This window comes from Capricornis sumatraensis, chromosome 5 (genome assembly GCF_032405125.1).
Source record: "Capricornis sumatraensis isolate serow.1 chromosome 5, serow.2, whole genome shotgun sequence".
Taxonomy (NCBI): Eukaryota; Metazoa; Chordata; class Mammalia; order Artiodactyla; family Bovidae; genus Capricornis; species Capricornis sumatraensis.
The window spans coordinates 49564745-49581613 of NC_091073.1; the positions used below are offsets into that span (position 1 = coordinate 49564745).

The following is a 16869-nucleotide window of genomic DNA, read 5'->3' on the forward strand; positions in this document are numbered from 1 at the left end:
CTTGGCTCATCTACCATCTTCTACTAATAGGTGAGCACAGTTTTTTTTGCACTATTACAATGTGTACCACTTAGTTTCATTTGGAATCCTTTATTGGTGTCCAACTTTAATGCATATGTAGGATTTAAAAATGTTTGTTTATGGCAGAGACTGCTGGCATTTCCTCAATTGCCATATTCCCATTCTCCCTTCATGTTAGGAACCCATCTTCTTAGTGAGGCAAATAGTCACCCAGAATAAAGATAACATGTCCAGACTTCCTTGCATCTGGGTGTGTCGCTCTAACAAAGTTCTGGCTATTGGAATGTGAAAGGAAGTTTAGGCAAGTGTTAGAAAGTGTCTTTAAAGAGAGACAGCACACTGCTCTTGTCCCATCCTTTTGCCTGTGAGCTGGAATGTGGGTTCTTTTGGACCATGATGTGTAGGTCAAGTGTAGAGTGGCAGAAGTGGCAGAAGTACCAGCTCGCAGAAACCTGGGTCTCTAGTCCTGGTGAAGCCACTGGGGCAGCTCTGGGCAGCTTCCTTCTGGATCTAACTTACATTAAGAGAAGGAAAAAAAACTTCCAAATTATTTTAGGTTTTCTGTAATTCACAGCTGAACCTGTTCTTGACTGATACATTGAATCTCAATGATCATTTACAAGATTCTTGATTACTTTTATTTTGCCTAATTTTTAGCTGGTATCTGGCTTGCCATGCACTGAGGGATTATCTATGTTTCTCATTTTATTCTGTCTCTTATTTGGGCCACAATCGTTCCTCCTCTCCCTTCTCTTCCCATATCTTCTTTCATCTTTCCTCCAACCTTCTCTTTCTCTCCTCTCATCCTTCTCTTGCATATTCTTCTCCTTCTACTACTTTATTAAATGTTCTTTTCCTTTTTACAAACCTTTTGGCTTTTCTAATTGGTCACATTGTATTTTTGCCCTTCGAGAATATATTCTTAAAAATGACAGATACATTGTGTTTATTCAGGATTTTTCAGTAAGAAATGTAAAAATAGACTCTAGGCTTCTTAAGGATATTTACATTTTATTGTGTTTATTTTGGAGAAGACAATGTGTTTATTTTCTAGCCTCTAAGTCCCTAAAATGGAGTGAACACTATGTGAACAAACAAACTGGTTTTTTGTTTCCATTTTCCCAAAATGTTATTGAACTTAATTATATATTCATTAATTTATATGGTTTTTTGTAGTGGGTCTATTCATTACTGGCATTGTGATTGTGTATTTATCTATTTGAAAATTTACAAACTAGTTGTTCTTGAAATAAAAAAACCCAAACCAGTTGTTTATCCAGCTCAGAAACCTTATCCTCAAGTTTGTCTCAGAGGCATCCTCTAGTGGTGGTGAGTGTGGTTCAGGTCTCCCCGTGGTCCCTGTGACAGATTCCTGGCAGGTCTTATCAAGCAATGTTGCTCAACATACTAGTTATTGGAGATAAAACAGAATACAAACCCAGGTTTACTGTACTGGTCATAGAAAATTTCCATTAGTAGGTTCCAGGTAATGCCTCCATTGACAGAGTATTCTAAAAGAACACCTTGGTTACGGTTGTTTGGTGTGATCAGGCATCCATACATGAAGTAAAACTGGATAAACTCAGCATTTGTGAGGTTTAGATCCACGGTGACCAATAGCCGACTGCAGCCCTAAGAAGCAGAGTGCAACGATACGGTGATAAGGAATAGTCATGACAGGTTCCAGGTGTTCTCTGGCTTCCACCCTTTCTTTTGTAATACAGCTCACACAGTACTGAAGTAATGATTTTCTTATAATTTCTCCTACTATACTAGCTTCTAGTATGGCCTGTAGCGCACAGTAGGTACACAGCAAACATATGCTGAATTTTGAAATTTTAGTATTAGAACTTACAAAGGGCAATGTATTCTAAGGAGATTCTCTTTTGTTTTTTCTAGGCAATAGGAGAGCTGGAATTAAAGTAACTATTCTATATTTTTCTTAAACTATTTCTAGTTATTTATAGGTATCTGTTAGATTTTTAAAAAGGCATTGGCTATTAATAAAATAGCTCATTGAGATGACTATTTTAATATGAAATTTTCAAATGATGTCCAAAAATACAACTTAATTATAATTAGCAATACTAGTTATAAGCTTTTTAAACTTTTACAGTTGATTTTAATATTTTCTGTATTAATTCATTAACATAGATAAGTAGTTATTTCTTATTAATAGGTGAAACTATGAGGAAAACTAGGTATCAGAGTCCTATCTAAGTTAATACTAAAGAAGAAAGAGTATTGTGAACACTGCATTCTTCACCACTGTTGATGATTATAAAAATTCTGTATGCTGTATGTTCTGTTGCTACTCTTGGCCTAAAATACTAGTACACTTCATTGGCACAAATGCAAACTCTAAGGTAGGGTGTGGTAGGGAAACAAATAACTGACAGTGAATTTGCAATTTTAAAAAATTAAATTTACCTATGAAAGGTATTTAATCATACTACTGGAGAAATTCTACTTTTAAACAAGTCATCTTTGGCAGTAGTGCAGAATGATTATAAAATTTCTCAAAGCAATTTTCTAACATTGCTGCTATCATTCACAAAATAATCTGCTATAAATACAAATGTCTAGAAATTACTAACAGTTATTCTTGCTTGGGTAAGTTATATAAGGGGTTGATTATTGTTAATAAATTCAGGAAACACCAAAGCTCATTTTCCAGATTTTTGGCTCATTAAATCCCAAATCTGTTGCAAGCTCAGGAATTTTCAATTAGAACATCATCCAGATGGAAGACCCTCACACATTGTGCAAGCTCTCTGTCCCAGGGTGGAAATTCATTTAAATCCTTTTTTTAAAATGTGCACTTAAATATACCTATACTGACACCACCCTGCATAGTTAAATTGTCAAAACTGATTTTTGACAGGAAAATGTGGAAAATGATTAGCATTTTCTGATTTGTAGAAAGTTGTGAGTTCACATGAGGTTTGTTCATTTAGAGTTTCTAACTCTGCATCTTGATTTGTTGATTAAACTTCAAAAGAGAGTCAGTTTTGGGAGGGGGAGGAACTCAGAGGATGCAGAAATGAATAAACAGCAACCAAACACTGACCCCACTGAAATGAAGAGCCATTCCTGAAGCCACAGCTCCACACACGGTACTTAATTTCCCTCCATTCACAGTCAGCCAGTTCTGGTTAGATGGGGCCCGATTGAAGTTGTCTTTGAGTTGAGTTGGAAGAGAGGTCTCAGGCTCATCACAGTACAGGCCACCCCACTGCTCGTCACAGCTGGAAGTGGAGAAAGAGAAAAGTCAGCATCAAACACAGGCCCTGCAAGTGTGCTCTCAAATCAGTGAGGCCAACTCCTTTTCCTAGTCCAAGATGATGACAGATTAGGTATCTTTACAGAATTTGCTGTAATTCAGCTGCTCTCCTTAACAGTGCTTTAGGTTAGAAATAAGCAGTGTATCAACTGCCTCTGCTGCTGCTGCTGCTGCTGCGTCGCTTCAGTCATGTCCGACTCTGTACGACCCCATAGATGGCAGCCCACCAGGTTCCCCTGTCCCTGGTATTCTCCAGGCAAGAACACTGGAGTGGGTTGCCATTTCCTTCTCCAATGCATGAAAGTGAAAAGTGAAAGTGAAGTAGCTTCAGTCGTGTCCGACTCTGTGCAACCCCATAGACGGCAGCCCACCAGGCTCCTCCGTCCATGGGATTTTCCAGGCAAGGGTACTGGAGTGGGGTGCCACTGCCTTCTCTGTAACTGTCTCTAGGCTTTCCTAAATTAGTGACTTGGGCTTATAGGTGGAAAGAAAGAAGCAACCTGAAAGAATTTACTAAAGCCCAGTTCCTACATGACACAGCTCTGGATGGCTGATAAGCAATTGCAGATACCAAACTAACCTGGTTGGTCCTAATAATTTATGAAATCAGGCTTTTTAACAGAGACTTTGGGCCAATCAGGAATTCAAGAGGCCAGGTTCCAAATAGCAAAGGGCACTTTGGATAGCATCTGCCATCTCTGACCACAGGATTGAATTCTCTGTTCAATGTGGGAAGAAATATGAATATAGGACTGGGAAGCTCTGGGGTTGCAGAGGTTGATATGGGCTAGAATCATTAATCAAAAGAAAGACTTCCCAGGTGTGCAGAGATTAATGGAGAAGGGAAATGTGAATTCTTTATCAGGATCTTCATTCATACTACCCTATCTAACAGTAGAGTCTTTGAAAATAAAGCACAGAGCCCCCTAGTACACAAAATACACATACACACACACACACACACACACACACACACACACTGATTAGATCCTTCCAAAGACGCTAAGGCTCTATAAGAGACACAAAACACACACACACACACACACTCACACACACACACACACACTCACACACACACACACACACAGAGTTTAGATCCTTCCAAAGACGCTAAGGCTCTATAAGAGTAAAATCCCAGGTCACTCCATGAAATACATCTGGCAAATTGATCAGGTATTTGTATACTTTCTTATGCAAATAACATAGGAATATCATTCAAACCACAAGTAATGCACATCATTACATATACATTCAGACCTAAGTGAGAAAAATACTTTTGATGTATTATTTTCAGTTAGAATATGCTGAACTCTTGAACCTCCTTTAATATTTTTCTCAAGGCTCAGGTGTATCACAAAACACAGAAGAAAATAAAACACAGTCAATTATAACTCAGCCTTCTTCTTAAAAGATAGCCATTGTTCAGTTCCTAATCTCTAACCAAGAATGAAGATTCTATAGCCATAAACTTCATAGTTAGCTCAGTGTCAGATTTCAGGAAAAATATATATAACTTAAGGCAGTTTGGGAGTGATAAAAAAACCAGTTTCAGAAAAATCTGGCTGGAATGTGAGTCAGGGACTTTCTACAGAAGAAAGAAAAAAACCTACTTACACACAGTTTCCTTGGATGCACCTTCCATGGCCACTGCACATATCTATGCAGCCATCCCCGATATAGACATTATCTATTGCCCACGTCTGCTGCTTGTCAAAAGGAGCTGGCTGATGCCAACGGAAACGAGTGGCTTGGGACCTTTGAAGAGAAATAAAATTATAATGAAGGATGGGTTGGACAAAAGAACGTGTTCTGATATGTTTAAACAAGTGCATGGAGGAATGTAACACAAATGTATGTATACCCTCACCTGTGTTCTGAAGAAAGTGTTGGTAATGGCAGTGTTCTTTGCCCAACTTTGATTAATAAAACCAAGCCAAATTGAACTGCAATAGCTTCAGAATACATTTTGGGCCAATGATATTTCTGAGCCTTGTAAAAACAGATTAGAACAGAAACCAAAACTAATGCTAAAACCAGTAGCCTCAGGGAGCCAGTAAGCCCTGAATTTTGGATGGAAACCACTGTGAAGGGACACCAGGTCTGCTGCTAACTTATATTTGCATTTTAGGAAAAGATGTTTGTCCTTAAGCAGCCACAAGCCCTCTGCATTTGACTTGGGGAGAGGGTTTCAACTCCCCCATGCTACCAAAAGTCAGATGCTTTTGTGCAGGGGGCACACTGATAGGCCTCACATAACATTTTGGAGGAATTCGCACAATGAGAGCCTTAGGAAGACAGTGGGGCTGTAAGTCAGAAGGATCAATGAAACCCTAGATAACTAGACAGACAAAACAGAGGGTAGTAAGATCAGACTTACTTTATAATGTTTTAAATGCAATATAAATAAAACCCAAACAGAGATTCTCCCACTACATAAGCAGAAATTTATTTGCTCACTTGCATAGCTTGGGAGGAGTGTCTTGTTTAGAAACACAAATAAACTTATGTGTTTAGAGACACTAGATGGCAGTAAAATCCAAACAATCCCTGAGGCTCAAGTGAGCTTGAACATTCAAAGAGCATGGGGGAAATAATTAGCCAAAGCAACTTTTGTTTCATGTATTCATATATTTTTGTCATTAAGCGATATGTTAACCAGGTGACTGAAAGATATCTTGTTTTAGGCAGGACCAAATACCAAAGAACAAGAATTTAAAATTTTCTAATTGAACTTATATATATTAACTTTGGGCTTTCCAGGTGGTGCTAGTGGTAAAGAACCTCCTGACAATATAGGAGACCCAAGAGACATGGGTTCAATCCCTGGGTAGGAAAGATCCCCTGGAGAAGGGCATGGCAACCCACTCCACTATTCTTGCCTGGAGAATTCCCATGAACAGAGAAGCCTGCCAGGCTTCAGTCCATGGGGGTCACACAGAGTTGGACATGACTGAGCAACTTTGCACATATTAAGTTTAGAAAATAGAAAAGAAACAGAACTCAAATCTTCACTCTGAAAGTAAATCATGCAGTTTGATATTTCTTTACTGAGCATCTACGCACTCATTTCTTCACAACCTGTTTTGCCAGCTCCCATCTGTTCCTCTCAGCAGAGGAAAGTTGACCTAAAACCCTCCTGTCACTTCTTATTGCATTTAACTTCAACTGCAAGCTCCTCCTTGGTCCACGAGGCTCTGCCTGAGCTGAGCCCTCTCCTTTACCCCGCTAGCCTCGCTATTTAATTCTGGAGCCTTGCTCATCCTCTCAGCTCACAAGGCTCCGCAAACTCTTGCCTCCCTTCCGCCAGCATGTTTTTCTTTTGTCTCTGCCCGGTTAACCCTTGTATCCTTTAAGTCTTAGAGAAAACGTCAGGTCCTCATAGAGAAATATTCTTTCAGAGCCCTTTAAAAATTACATTTCTTCCATAGCAAAAAGTTATTTTCCTTTCATAGTATTTATAACAATTGTGGTGATATAGTTATTTGCCATATAGTCAAAGGTCCATATAGTCAAAGCTATGGTTTTTCCAGTAGTCACGTATGGATGTGAGAGTTGGACCACAAAGAAGGCTGAGGGCCGAGGAATTTGATGCTTTGAAACTGTTGTGTTGGAGAAGACTCTTGAGAGTCCCTTGGACTGCTAGGAGATCAAACCAGTCAATTCTAAAGGAAATCAACCCTGGATATTCATGGAAGGACTGATGCTGAACTGAAGTTCCAATACTTTGGCCACTTGATGTGAACAGCCAACTCATTGGAAAAGACCCTGAAGCTGGGAAAGATAGAAGGTGGGAGGAGAAGGGTATGACAGAGGACGAGATAGTTGGATGGCATCACTGACTCAATAGACAAGAGTTCGAGCAAGCTCCGGGGGTTGGTGATGGACAGGAAGCCTGATGTGCTGCAGTCCATGGGGTCACAAAGAGTCGGACACGGCTAAATGACTGAACAGCAACATTCCATTGTGTGTGTGTATACCACATCTTGTTTATCCATTCATCTGTCAAGAGGCATTTAGTTTGCTTCCGTGTCTTGGTTATTGTAATAGTGCTACAATGGGGTATGTGTATCTTTCTGAGTTGGAGTTTTCATCTTTTCCAGATATAAGCCCAGAAGTAGGATAGCTGGATGATACAGTATCTCTATTTTTAGTTTTTTAAGGCATCTCCAAACTGTTTTCCATAGTGGCTGTACCAATTTAAATTTCTACTAAGAGTGTAGGAGGGCTCCCTTATCTCCACACCCTCTTCAGTATTTATTATTTGTAGACATGATGATGGACATTTTGACTAGCCCATCACCTTTTATCATAGCTCTTCTCACCTTTTATTAAAAGTGCCTACTTATGCATTATTTCCTCTGCTGTTTTCTTTATTTATCAGTTTATTGTTGGTGACTCCTATAGATAGGGCTTCATGCACACTTACTGAGAGAACGTTAAATTGGTAGCACTAAAGGTGGCCAGGAAAATCTGAATAGAAGAAGTCTTGAGAGTGGATGGGCAGGAGCTGGGGGTCAGTGGTGGAGAGGGCAGTGATTTGATGACTGCTAAAGTAAGGGAGATTTTCCTAAGAGTTAGGAGATGGCAGAGCTGCGTAGCATGTGGCGGTTTTCTGATCACTCACTGGCTGTGCTGATCACAGTCCAGGTAGCCACTTAACAGACTTACAGAAGATTTAAGAGCCAGGTGCACTGTTTGGGTTGATAGCTTTCATGGGGACTTCTGATCATGACATTTTCAATTTGTACAATTTTGCAGCATTCCACAGAAAAGGAAACAGTAGAATATTATGCATAGAATGTGAAAATCAGAGTTGGTCAATGAAAGTCAAGATAAATAAGGGCTCTAATCTATATTCCCTGGTGGCTCAGACGGTAAAGTGTCTTCCTACAATGCAGGAGACCGGGGTTCAATCCCTGGGTTGGGAAGATCTCTTGGAGAAGGAAATGGCAACCCACTCCAGTATTCTTGCCTGGACAATCCCATGGATGGAGGAGCCTGGCAGACTACAGTCCATGGGGTCGCAAAGAGTCAGACACGACTGAGCGACTTCACTTTCACTTTAATCTATATTCTGGTCCTAGTAAATTCTATGCTCATGGTGAATAACTTAATACATGTAAAAAGGGGGTTTATTAGATGATTCCTAGGGTCCCCATCTCAAATGTGATGATTTTATATTCTTGGAAATAACTGTATCTGCCCTGTAAAATGAGTACATACACTGTCCAATATAGTCTTATAAGAAAAGGCAACACTTTCACTAAGGGATGAATTGGAAGGTAAGTAGAAAATGAAAGTCTGAAAGTTGAACTTCCAGAACTTCTTATTGTCTTGTCACAGCTTTACTATGTAAAGGGGCCAAATCACTTATGTTTACATGCTGATACTTCCCTGTCTGTAAAACTAGGAAAATGCTACTTTCCACCTCACAATGGTGTTGTGAACATTAATTAGTTCATGTTTATCAAGACTTGAAAGTGTCTTGGTGAAGTCCCTTGGCAGGTGTCATCATTCATCCTGAAGCTTCTTATAATGATAGTCACCATCGGCTGCTGCTCCTGGAGTTGTGGGGAAAATGGCCCCAGAGCAGATTTCTCCTTTTTCCACATCCTTGAAAGGCCTCTCCTTGCATCTTTTCTGAATTTATATAATTTCCTCTCCACTTACATCACATAGTAAGTGGTCCATAAGTGTTGCATAATAATTAAACATCCATTGCTAAGCAGTTAAAATGTTATTGTCAATAGTATGGTTTCCATCATTTTTCTTCCAAGGAAACTTTTCCCACACTGTCTACACACCTTTTAATGAATTTTGATATTTACTTCAGGGTCTTTTATATCTGCTCTTTTCTTCAAAATGGCTATGTCTGCTTATGAAGTCCTGATGAGACTTCACCATCATCATGAAAAAAGTTCTTTGATAGAAACAATACATAATTTTTAATAAGCTTTCTCACTCTTCCCTGATGTTTTCTTTACTCTCAGAGATATATAAAATATTTAAGACTAGAAAATATAGCCACTCCTCCAATTCTACTAATGATGATGTTAAAGCACAGTGCCCTAAGTCATACTGATTTACTCACAAAACCGAGACAAGGCAAGGATCTATCGGTTCATTATTACTCTCTATTCTCAATGAGCAAACCCTTCAAAACTCTATCTCAACCTGTACAAAATAATCTCATTCCTAAAATATAACAGTTTTTTTTTTTTTGTGGACAGCTTTGCCTGCCTATTGCTGCTATATATACATATAAGTCTATCCTGATTTCTGCTATTCAATGTCAGAGTTGAAACCTTTGGCACTCTGAGATTGAGTTAGAGGCTCTACAGTGTCTGTCTTATTCCAAAATGTGTCCCATATTTACCTTGCTAGTCAAGACCTTTTCTTTCTATTGGGCATAAAATTTCCTCCATGACTCTATTTCTCTGTGTTAGACAAAAGTGGAGAAAACTCCAAAGAAGATACATAAATGGCCAATAAATGCATGAAAAGATGCGAAACATTAGTCATCGAGCGCGCAGCAGCTTAAGTCATGTCCAGCTCTTTGCAACCCTATGGACTGTAGCTCTCCAGGCTCCTCTGTCCATGGGGATTCTCCAGGCAAGAATACTGGAGTGGGTGGCCATGCCCTCCTCCAGGGGATCTTCCCCTGTCAGGGAATAAACTGGTGTGTCTCTTATGTCTCCTGCATTGGCAGGTGGGTTCTTTACCACTAGTGTCACCTGCCAAATGCAAATTCAAACCACAGTTAGATATAACTTTCTGAGGCTTATATCTCATGCCTCCTTTCTAGAGCCTACTTGTATCTGTAGGTCATGGGCTGTGATGGTTCAGTTGAGGCTGAGCTGAGCCGACCCATGCCTCTTCCCAGGTGTACACCTATGAGTGGATTTACTAGTTCATATGGTAACTCTGTATTTGATATTTTGAGTTGAATAGTTATCCTATGATGACTGTGATAAAAACATGGAAGTAACAAGTGTTGGCAAGGATGTGAAGAAATGTGAACCCTCATATGCTTCTCCTAGATGCTGTGGGAAAACAGGTTATCAGTTTCTCAAAATGTTGAATACAGAGTTATCATATGACCTAGTAATTCCATTCATAGGCGTACACCTGGGAAGAAGCATGGGTCAGCTCAACTCAGCCTCAACTGAACCATCACAGCCCACAACCAACAGGTACAAGTAGGGTCTATAAAGGAGGCATGAACTTTGGTATGAGGTGTGTGAATGAATTGCCTGTGAAGGGCTCTAAAGGTGTGTGTCATGTCACAGGGTGCACAAAAACGCTGCTCTGGGGGAGACCCTGATGAAAAAGACACTGAACTATGGACAAAAGAAGGAAGTCAAGCACACTTTGGAGTGGAAAGAAGAGGATGACTCTTAGAAAGGCTGTCTTGTATGATTATCTCATCTCACGGGTGTGAGGACGGCCAGTCAAGGAGGGAGTATACTATACTATATTATACTATAAGCACGTGTGAGTGCAAAGTCACTTCAGTTGTGTCCGACTCTGTGCTCTTATGGACTGTAGCTCACCAGGCTCCTCTGTCCATGGGATTTCCCAAGCAAGAATACTAGAGTTGGTTGCCATTTCCTCCTCCAGCGGATCTTCCCCACCCAGGGATTGAACCCATGTCTCCTGCGGCTCCTACATTGGCAGGTGGATTCTTTACTACTGAGCCACCTAGGGATCCTGGACCATCCTTAAGATATGAGAAAGTTCCTACAACTTATAAAATAACTTCATGGATAATGACATACATTTGTTAAAACAATAAAAACCCATATATCACATACATACAGAGCATATAGCCATACAGCATACAGCCAAACCTTAGATTCTCAGATAGAACTTTGGCAGCAAATCTGACAAGTGATAAAGCTTAGAGGGAATTCAAAATTTTTGGAAGTAGCTTTGCTCTCTGTAGTAGTGGGATGGAAATAGATTTAATTTGTCTTAACCTAATGTCCAATGAAACCACAATTGCAGAAAACTAACCAATCTAATCACATGGACCACAGCCTTCTCTAACTCAATGAAACTAAGCCATGCCACATAGGGCCACCCAAGATGGACGGGTCATGGTGGAGAGTTCTGACAAAACATGGTCCACTAGAGAAGGGAATGGCAAACCACTTCAGTATTTTTGCCTTGAGAACCCCTTGAACATTATGAAAAGGTAAAAAGATAGGACACTGAAAGATGAACTCCTCAGGTCGGTAGGTGCCCAATATGCTACAGGAGATCAGTGGAGAAACAACTCCAGAAAGAATGAAGAGACAGAGCCAAAGCAAAAACAACACCCAGTTGTGGATGTGCCTGGTGATAGAAGCAAGGTCTGATGCTGTAAAGAGCAATATTGCATAAGAACCTGGAATGTTAGGTCCATGAATTAAGGCAAATTGGAAGTGGTCAAACAGGAGATGGCAAGAGTGAATGTCGACATTCTAGGAATCAGCAAACTAAAATGGCCTGGAATGGGTGAATTTAACTCAGATGACCATTATATCTACTACTGTGGGCAAGAATCCCTGAGAAGAAATGGAGTAGCCATCATAGTCAAAAAAAGAGTCTGAAATGCAGTACTTGGATGCAGTCTCAAAAATGACAGAATGATCTCTGTTCATTTTCAAGGCAAACCGTTCAGTATCACAGTAATCCAAGTTTATGACCCAACCAGTAATGCTGGAGAAGCTGAAGTTGAACAGTTCTACAAAGACCTACACGACCTTTTAGAACTAATACCCAAAAAGGATGTCCTTTTCATTATAGGGGACTAGAATGTAAAAGTAGGAAGTCAAGAAACACCTGGAGTAACAGGCAAATTTGGCCTTGGAGTACAGAATGAAGCAGGGCAAAGGCTAATAGAGTTTTGCTAAGAGAACGCACTAGTCAGAGCAAACACCCTCTTCCAACAACATAAGAGAAGACTGTATACATGGACATCACCAAATGGCCAACACTGAAATCAGACTGATTATATTCTTTGCAGCCAAAGATGGAGAAGATTTATACAATCAGCAAAAACAAGACCAGGAGCTGACTGTGGCTGAGATCATGAACTTCTCATTGCCAAACAGAAGAATCACTAGACCATTCAGGTATGACCTAAATCAAATCCCTTATGATTATACAGTGGAAGCGAGAAATATATTTAAGAGACTAGATCTGATAGACAGAATGCCTGATGAACTATGGACGGAGGTTCATGACATTGTATAGGAGACAGGGATCAAGACCATCCCTAAGAAAAAGAAATGCAAAAAAGCACAATGGTTGTCTGAGGAGGCTTTACAAATAGCTGTGAAAAGAAGAGAAAGGAAAAGCTCAGGAGAAAAGGAAAGATATACCCATCTAAATGCAGAGTTCCAAAGAATAGCAAGGAGAGATAAGAAAGTATTCCTCAGTGATCAATGCAAAGAAATAGAGGAAAACAAAGAATGAGAAAGACTAGAGATCTTAAGAAAATTAGAGATACCAAGGGAACATTTCATGCAAAGATGGGTACAATAAAGGACAGAAATGGTATGGACCTAACAGAAGCAGAAGATATTAAAAAGAGGTAGCAAGAATACACAGAAGAACTGTACATAAAAGATCTTCACAACCCAGATATTCACAATGGTGTGATCATTCACCTAGAGCCAGACATCCTAGAATGTGAAGTCAAGTGGGCCTTAGGAAGCATCACTATGAACAAAGATAGTGGAGGTGATGGAATTCCAGTGGAGCTATTTCAAATCCTGAAAGATGATGTTGTGAAAGTGCTGCACTCAATATGCCAGCAAATTTGGAAAACTCAGCAGTGGCCACAGGGCTGGAAAAGGTCTGTTTTCGTTCCAATTCCAAAGAAAGGCAATGCCAAAGAATGCTCAAACTACCGCACAATTGCACTCATCTCACATGCTAGTAAAGTAATGCTCTAAATTCTCCAAGCCAGGCTTCAGTAACACGTGAACCATGAACTTCCAGATGTTCAAGCTGGTTTTAGAAAAGGCAGAGGAACCAGAGATCAAATTACCAACATCTGCTGGATCATCGAAAAAGCAAGAGAATTTCAGAAAAACATTTATTTCTGCTTTATTGACTATGCTAAAGCCTTTGACTGTGTGGATCACAATAAACTATGGAAAATTCTGAAAGAGATGGGAATACCAGACCACCTGACCTGCCTCTTGAGAAATCTGTATGCAGGTCAGGAAGCAACAGTTAGAACTGGACATGGAACAACAGACTGGCTCCAAATAGGAAAAGGAGTACATCAAGGCTGTATATTGTCATCCTGCTTATTCAACTTTTATGTAGAGTACATCATGAGAAATGCTGGGCTGGATGAAGCACAAGCTGGAATCAAGATTGCTGGGAGAAATATCAATAACCTCAGATATGCAGATAACACCACCCTTATGGCAGAAAGTGAAGAAGAACTAAAGAGCCTGTTGATGAAAGTGAAAGAGGAGAGTGAAAAAGTTGGCGTAAAACTCAACATTCAGAAAACTAAGATCATGGCATCTGGTCCCATCACTTCATGGCAAATAGATGGGAACAGTGACAGACTTTATTTTTTGGGTGCTCCAAAATCACTGCAGATGGTGACTGTAGCCATGAAATTAAAAGATGCTTACTTCTTGGAAGGAAAGTTATACCAACCTAGATAGCATATTCAAAAGCAGAGACATTACTTTGCCAACAAAGTTTTGTCTAGTCAAGGCTATGGTTTTTCCAGAAGTCATGTACGGATGTGAGAGTTGGACTATAAAGAAAGCTGAGCGCCAAAGAATTGATGCTTTTGAACTGTGGTGTTGGAGAAGACTCTTGAGAGTCCCTTGGACTGCAAGGAGATCCAACCCATCCATCCTAAAGGAGATCAGTCCTTGGTGTTCATTGGAAGGACTGATGTTGAAGCTGAAATTCCAATACTCTTGGCCATCTGATGCGAAAAGCTGACTCATGTGAAAAAACCCTGATGTTGCGAAAGATTGAAGGCAGGAGGAGAAGGGGACAACAGAGGATGAGATGTTTGGATGGCAACACTGACTCAATGGACATGAGTTTGGGTAAACTCTGGGAGCTGGTGATAGACAAGGAGGCCTGGCATGCTGCGGATGATAGGGTCACAAAGAGTTGGACACGATTGAGCGACTGAACTGAATGCCCACATATATGTTAATATATTCTGTACGTGAAAAATTAATAGTACCATGGTTTATACTAGGCAAAATTGTTTTATGTTTTGTAGCCCTGACACACTAGCATAAATATGTTAAAATTACACCAGTGATATTCAAAGGATCAAAATGATGTATGAGAAGATAGATATGTAAGAGAAGTCTAAGACTTTCTCACCTTGATTGAAACATTTAAACAAGATGTTCAATAATATAAATACTTGCAAAAAGTCTTTCAAAAGATACTGGTAAGTTACAAATAAAGATGGAGAGAAATAGAGTATCAGAGAAAGTTTAAATAATCTATTTAAAAAAAAATGAACTTGTAATTTCCTTGAATATTTCTTCATGATGAACCCAATAAACATCATGCTTAGTTATGTTTTTCTTGGAATAAGATATTTTCTTTGCAGATACAGTAGATGGGAATGCTACTGAAAAATACGTCTCCTCTTTAAATTTGTTTACCTGCAAAAAGTATAGACTCCTCCAACCCCATTCCACCACTCTAATCCTTCCAGTCTTTTTGCCCCTTTTTGAGCTTATCACCATTCCTTTACTCTTCCAGCACACATTAAGAACATTCCATGCTGTGACTAAAACCACTTGGCTTCCAAAGTGTAGTAGTTAATCTTTAAAGACAGTAGTATCAGTCAGGTCATTAGGGTCAGTAGAAGGGAATGGATCAACTTCCAACTGTGACTTAAAATAGCCAAGTCATACCTGAGCCTTCCTGTTGCAGCTCCCCTTCCCCGACTTTCTAGGCGGATTTAGGTTACCTGCCCTTCCATTGACTCACCCTGGTTCTCAGATGACATTTGAAGAACCTATGATGCCACTTGAGCTACCTGTTATTTTTAGGTCTGGGGTTACTAAAGAGGAGGAGGCAGATTCAGATTAGGGGATACAAAATTGATTTCAGCATCTTCCTACTTTTTCAGTCTTTCTCAAGAACTCCTGGCATCCTCGCTGCTTATCTCTTCTAGGACCATATCATAGGCAAGCAAGAAAGATGCAGTGCTAATACAGTTAGTACGATGGGTTAAGCCCATGGGCTCTGGCACCAGACCAGCTTTATTTATTTCCACTATCTCACTGAAACTATTCTTTTGAAGGTCACTGACTATGTCCTTATTGAAACACTCTAGTAAATTCATTGTGAAACTTGCTTCTTAACTCACTGTAGCATTTGTCACTGACGATCATCTCTTCCTGCTTGATATTCTAGTCTCACTTGGCTTTTGGCTACCACGCACCTCATATTCTCCTCCTTCCCTGACCGAATCCTTCTGGTTCCTCTAATAGCTATTTCCACTCATTCTTCTATTAAATTTAGGGGTCTTTTCTTTTTAAATACTCTCCTCTGGAGAGCTGCTGCAGTTTTACAGCATTTCCTATGACCTCTGTGCTCATGTCTCCAAGGTTTATTATCTTCCCTTGGGCTCTAGTCTTCATAGATCTGTCAAAAGGATATTTCCATCACATTTAATTCAGCATCATTTGATTAAGTCTGCCATACTGCCCCTCTTGAAATCAGCTTTAGCTCACTCCTCTCTTTTTCTCACCATTTTCACAGGCTTCAAACTTTTGAGTCATCTTTTGATGTGTGCAATGAAGAAGTTAACAACTGAGTTTTACCAGTTCTTTCTTTGAAATGTCCTGTAATATCTGCTTCATCACTCTCATGTTAGCTGTAGCCCAGACTCTTGTTATCATGCACCATCATTATCACAATGCCTTTGTCTTTCTCTTACTTGAGTCTATTTTCCCTTTTTTTTTTTTCTTGGAAGAATAATCTCAGCTCAGAACTCACCATGGTTCATTTTCCCCACAAGTCTAAACTCCTTTGCCTTGCTTTGCATGTGTGCTAAGTCGCATCTGACTCTGTGTGACCCTATGGACTGTAGCCCACCAGGCTTTCTGTCCATGGGATTTTCCAGATACGAGTACTAGAGTGGGTTGCCATGCCACGGGATCTTCCAGGGGATCTTCTGGTGTCTCTTATGTCCCCTACATTGGCAGGTGGGTTCTTTACCACTAGAGCCACCCAGGAAGCCCCTTGCCTCACTTTAGCACTTGCTGTAATTAACCCAACTTTACTAACAAACAAATGTCCCACAGCTTTAGATATGAGCTCCCTCCTTAATTGGCAACCTCTGTGCTTATCCCAGGCTCACATGTTCATGCTCTTCCCCTAATTTAGGAAGTTTTTTCCCTTACCCTCCTAAATCCTAGCCTTTCTTTGAGGCCAGGGCCCATCTTTTCTACAAAACCCTCTCTAACTCTGGCATTTAACATTGTCTCTCAATACTCAATATCTATAGTATTTTTAGACCGTTCCTCAGTGAAGCTTTAAATTATGTTCAGTATGTATTAGTT

At 40.0% G+C, this 16869-nt stretch overlaps 1 protein-coding gene across 2 annotated transcripts in view; it reads right to left on the minus strand.

Moving 5' to 3' along the window:
- The window catches only part of RELN (reelin), a 536845-nt gene that overhangs the window by 36032 nt on the left and 483944 nt on the right, over window positions 1-16869 (minus strand). For both annotated transcript variants that reach the window (XM_068972809.1, XM_068972810.1), the window contains exons 47-49: window positions 4919-5059; window positions 3092-3269; window positions 1460-1653 (exon numbers count right to left, since the gene is read on the minus strand). In XM_068972809.1, coding sequence (XP_068828910.1) covers window positions 1460-1653; window positions 3092-3269; window positions 4919-5059 — 513 coding nt within the window. The remainder of the gene's footprint in view (window positions 1-1459; window positions 1654-3091; window positions 3270-4918; window positions 5060-16869) is intronic.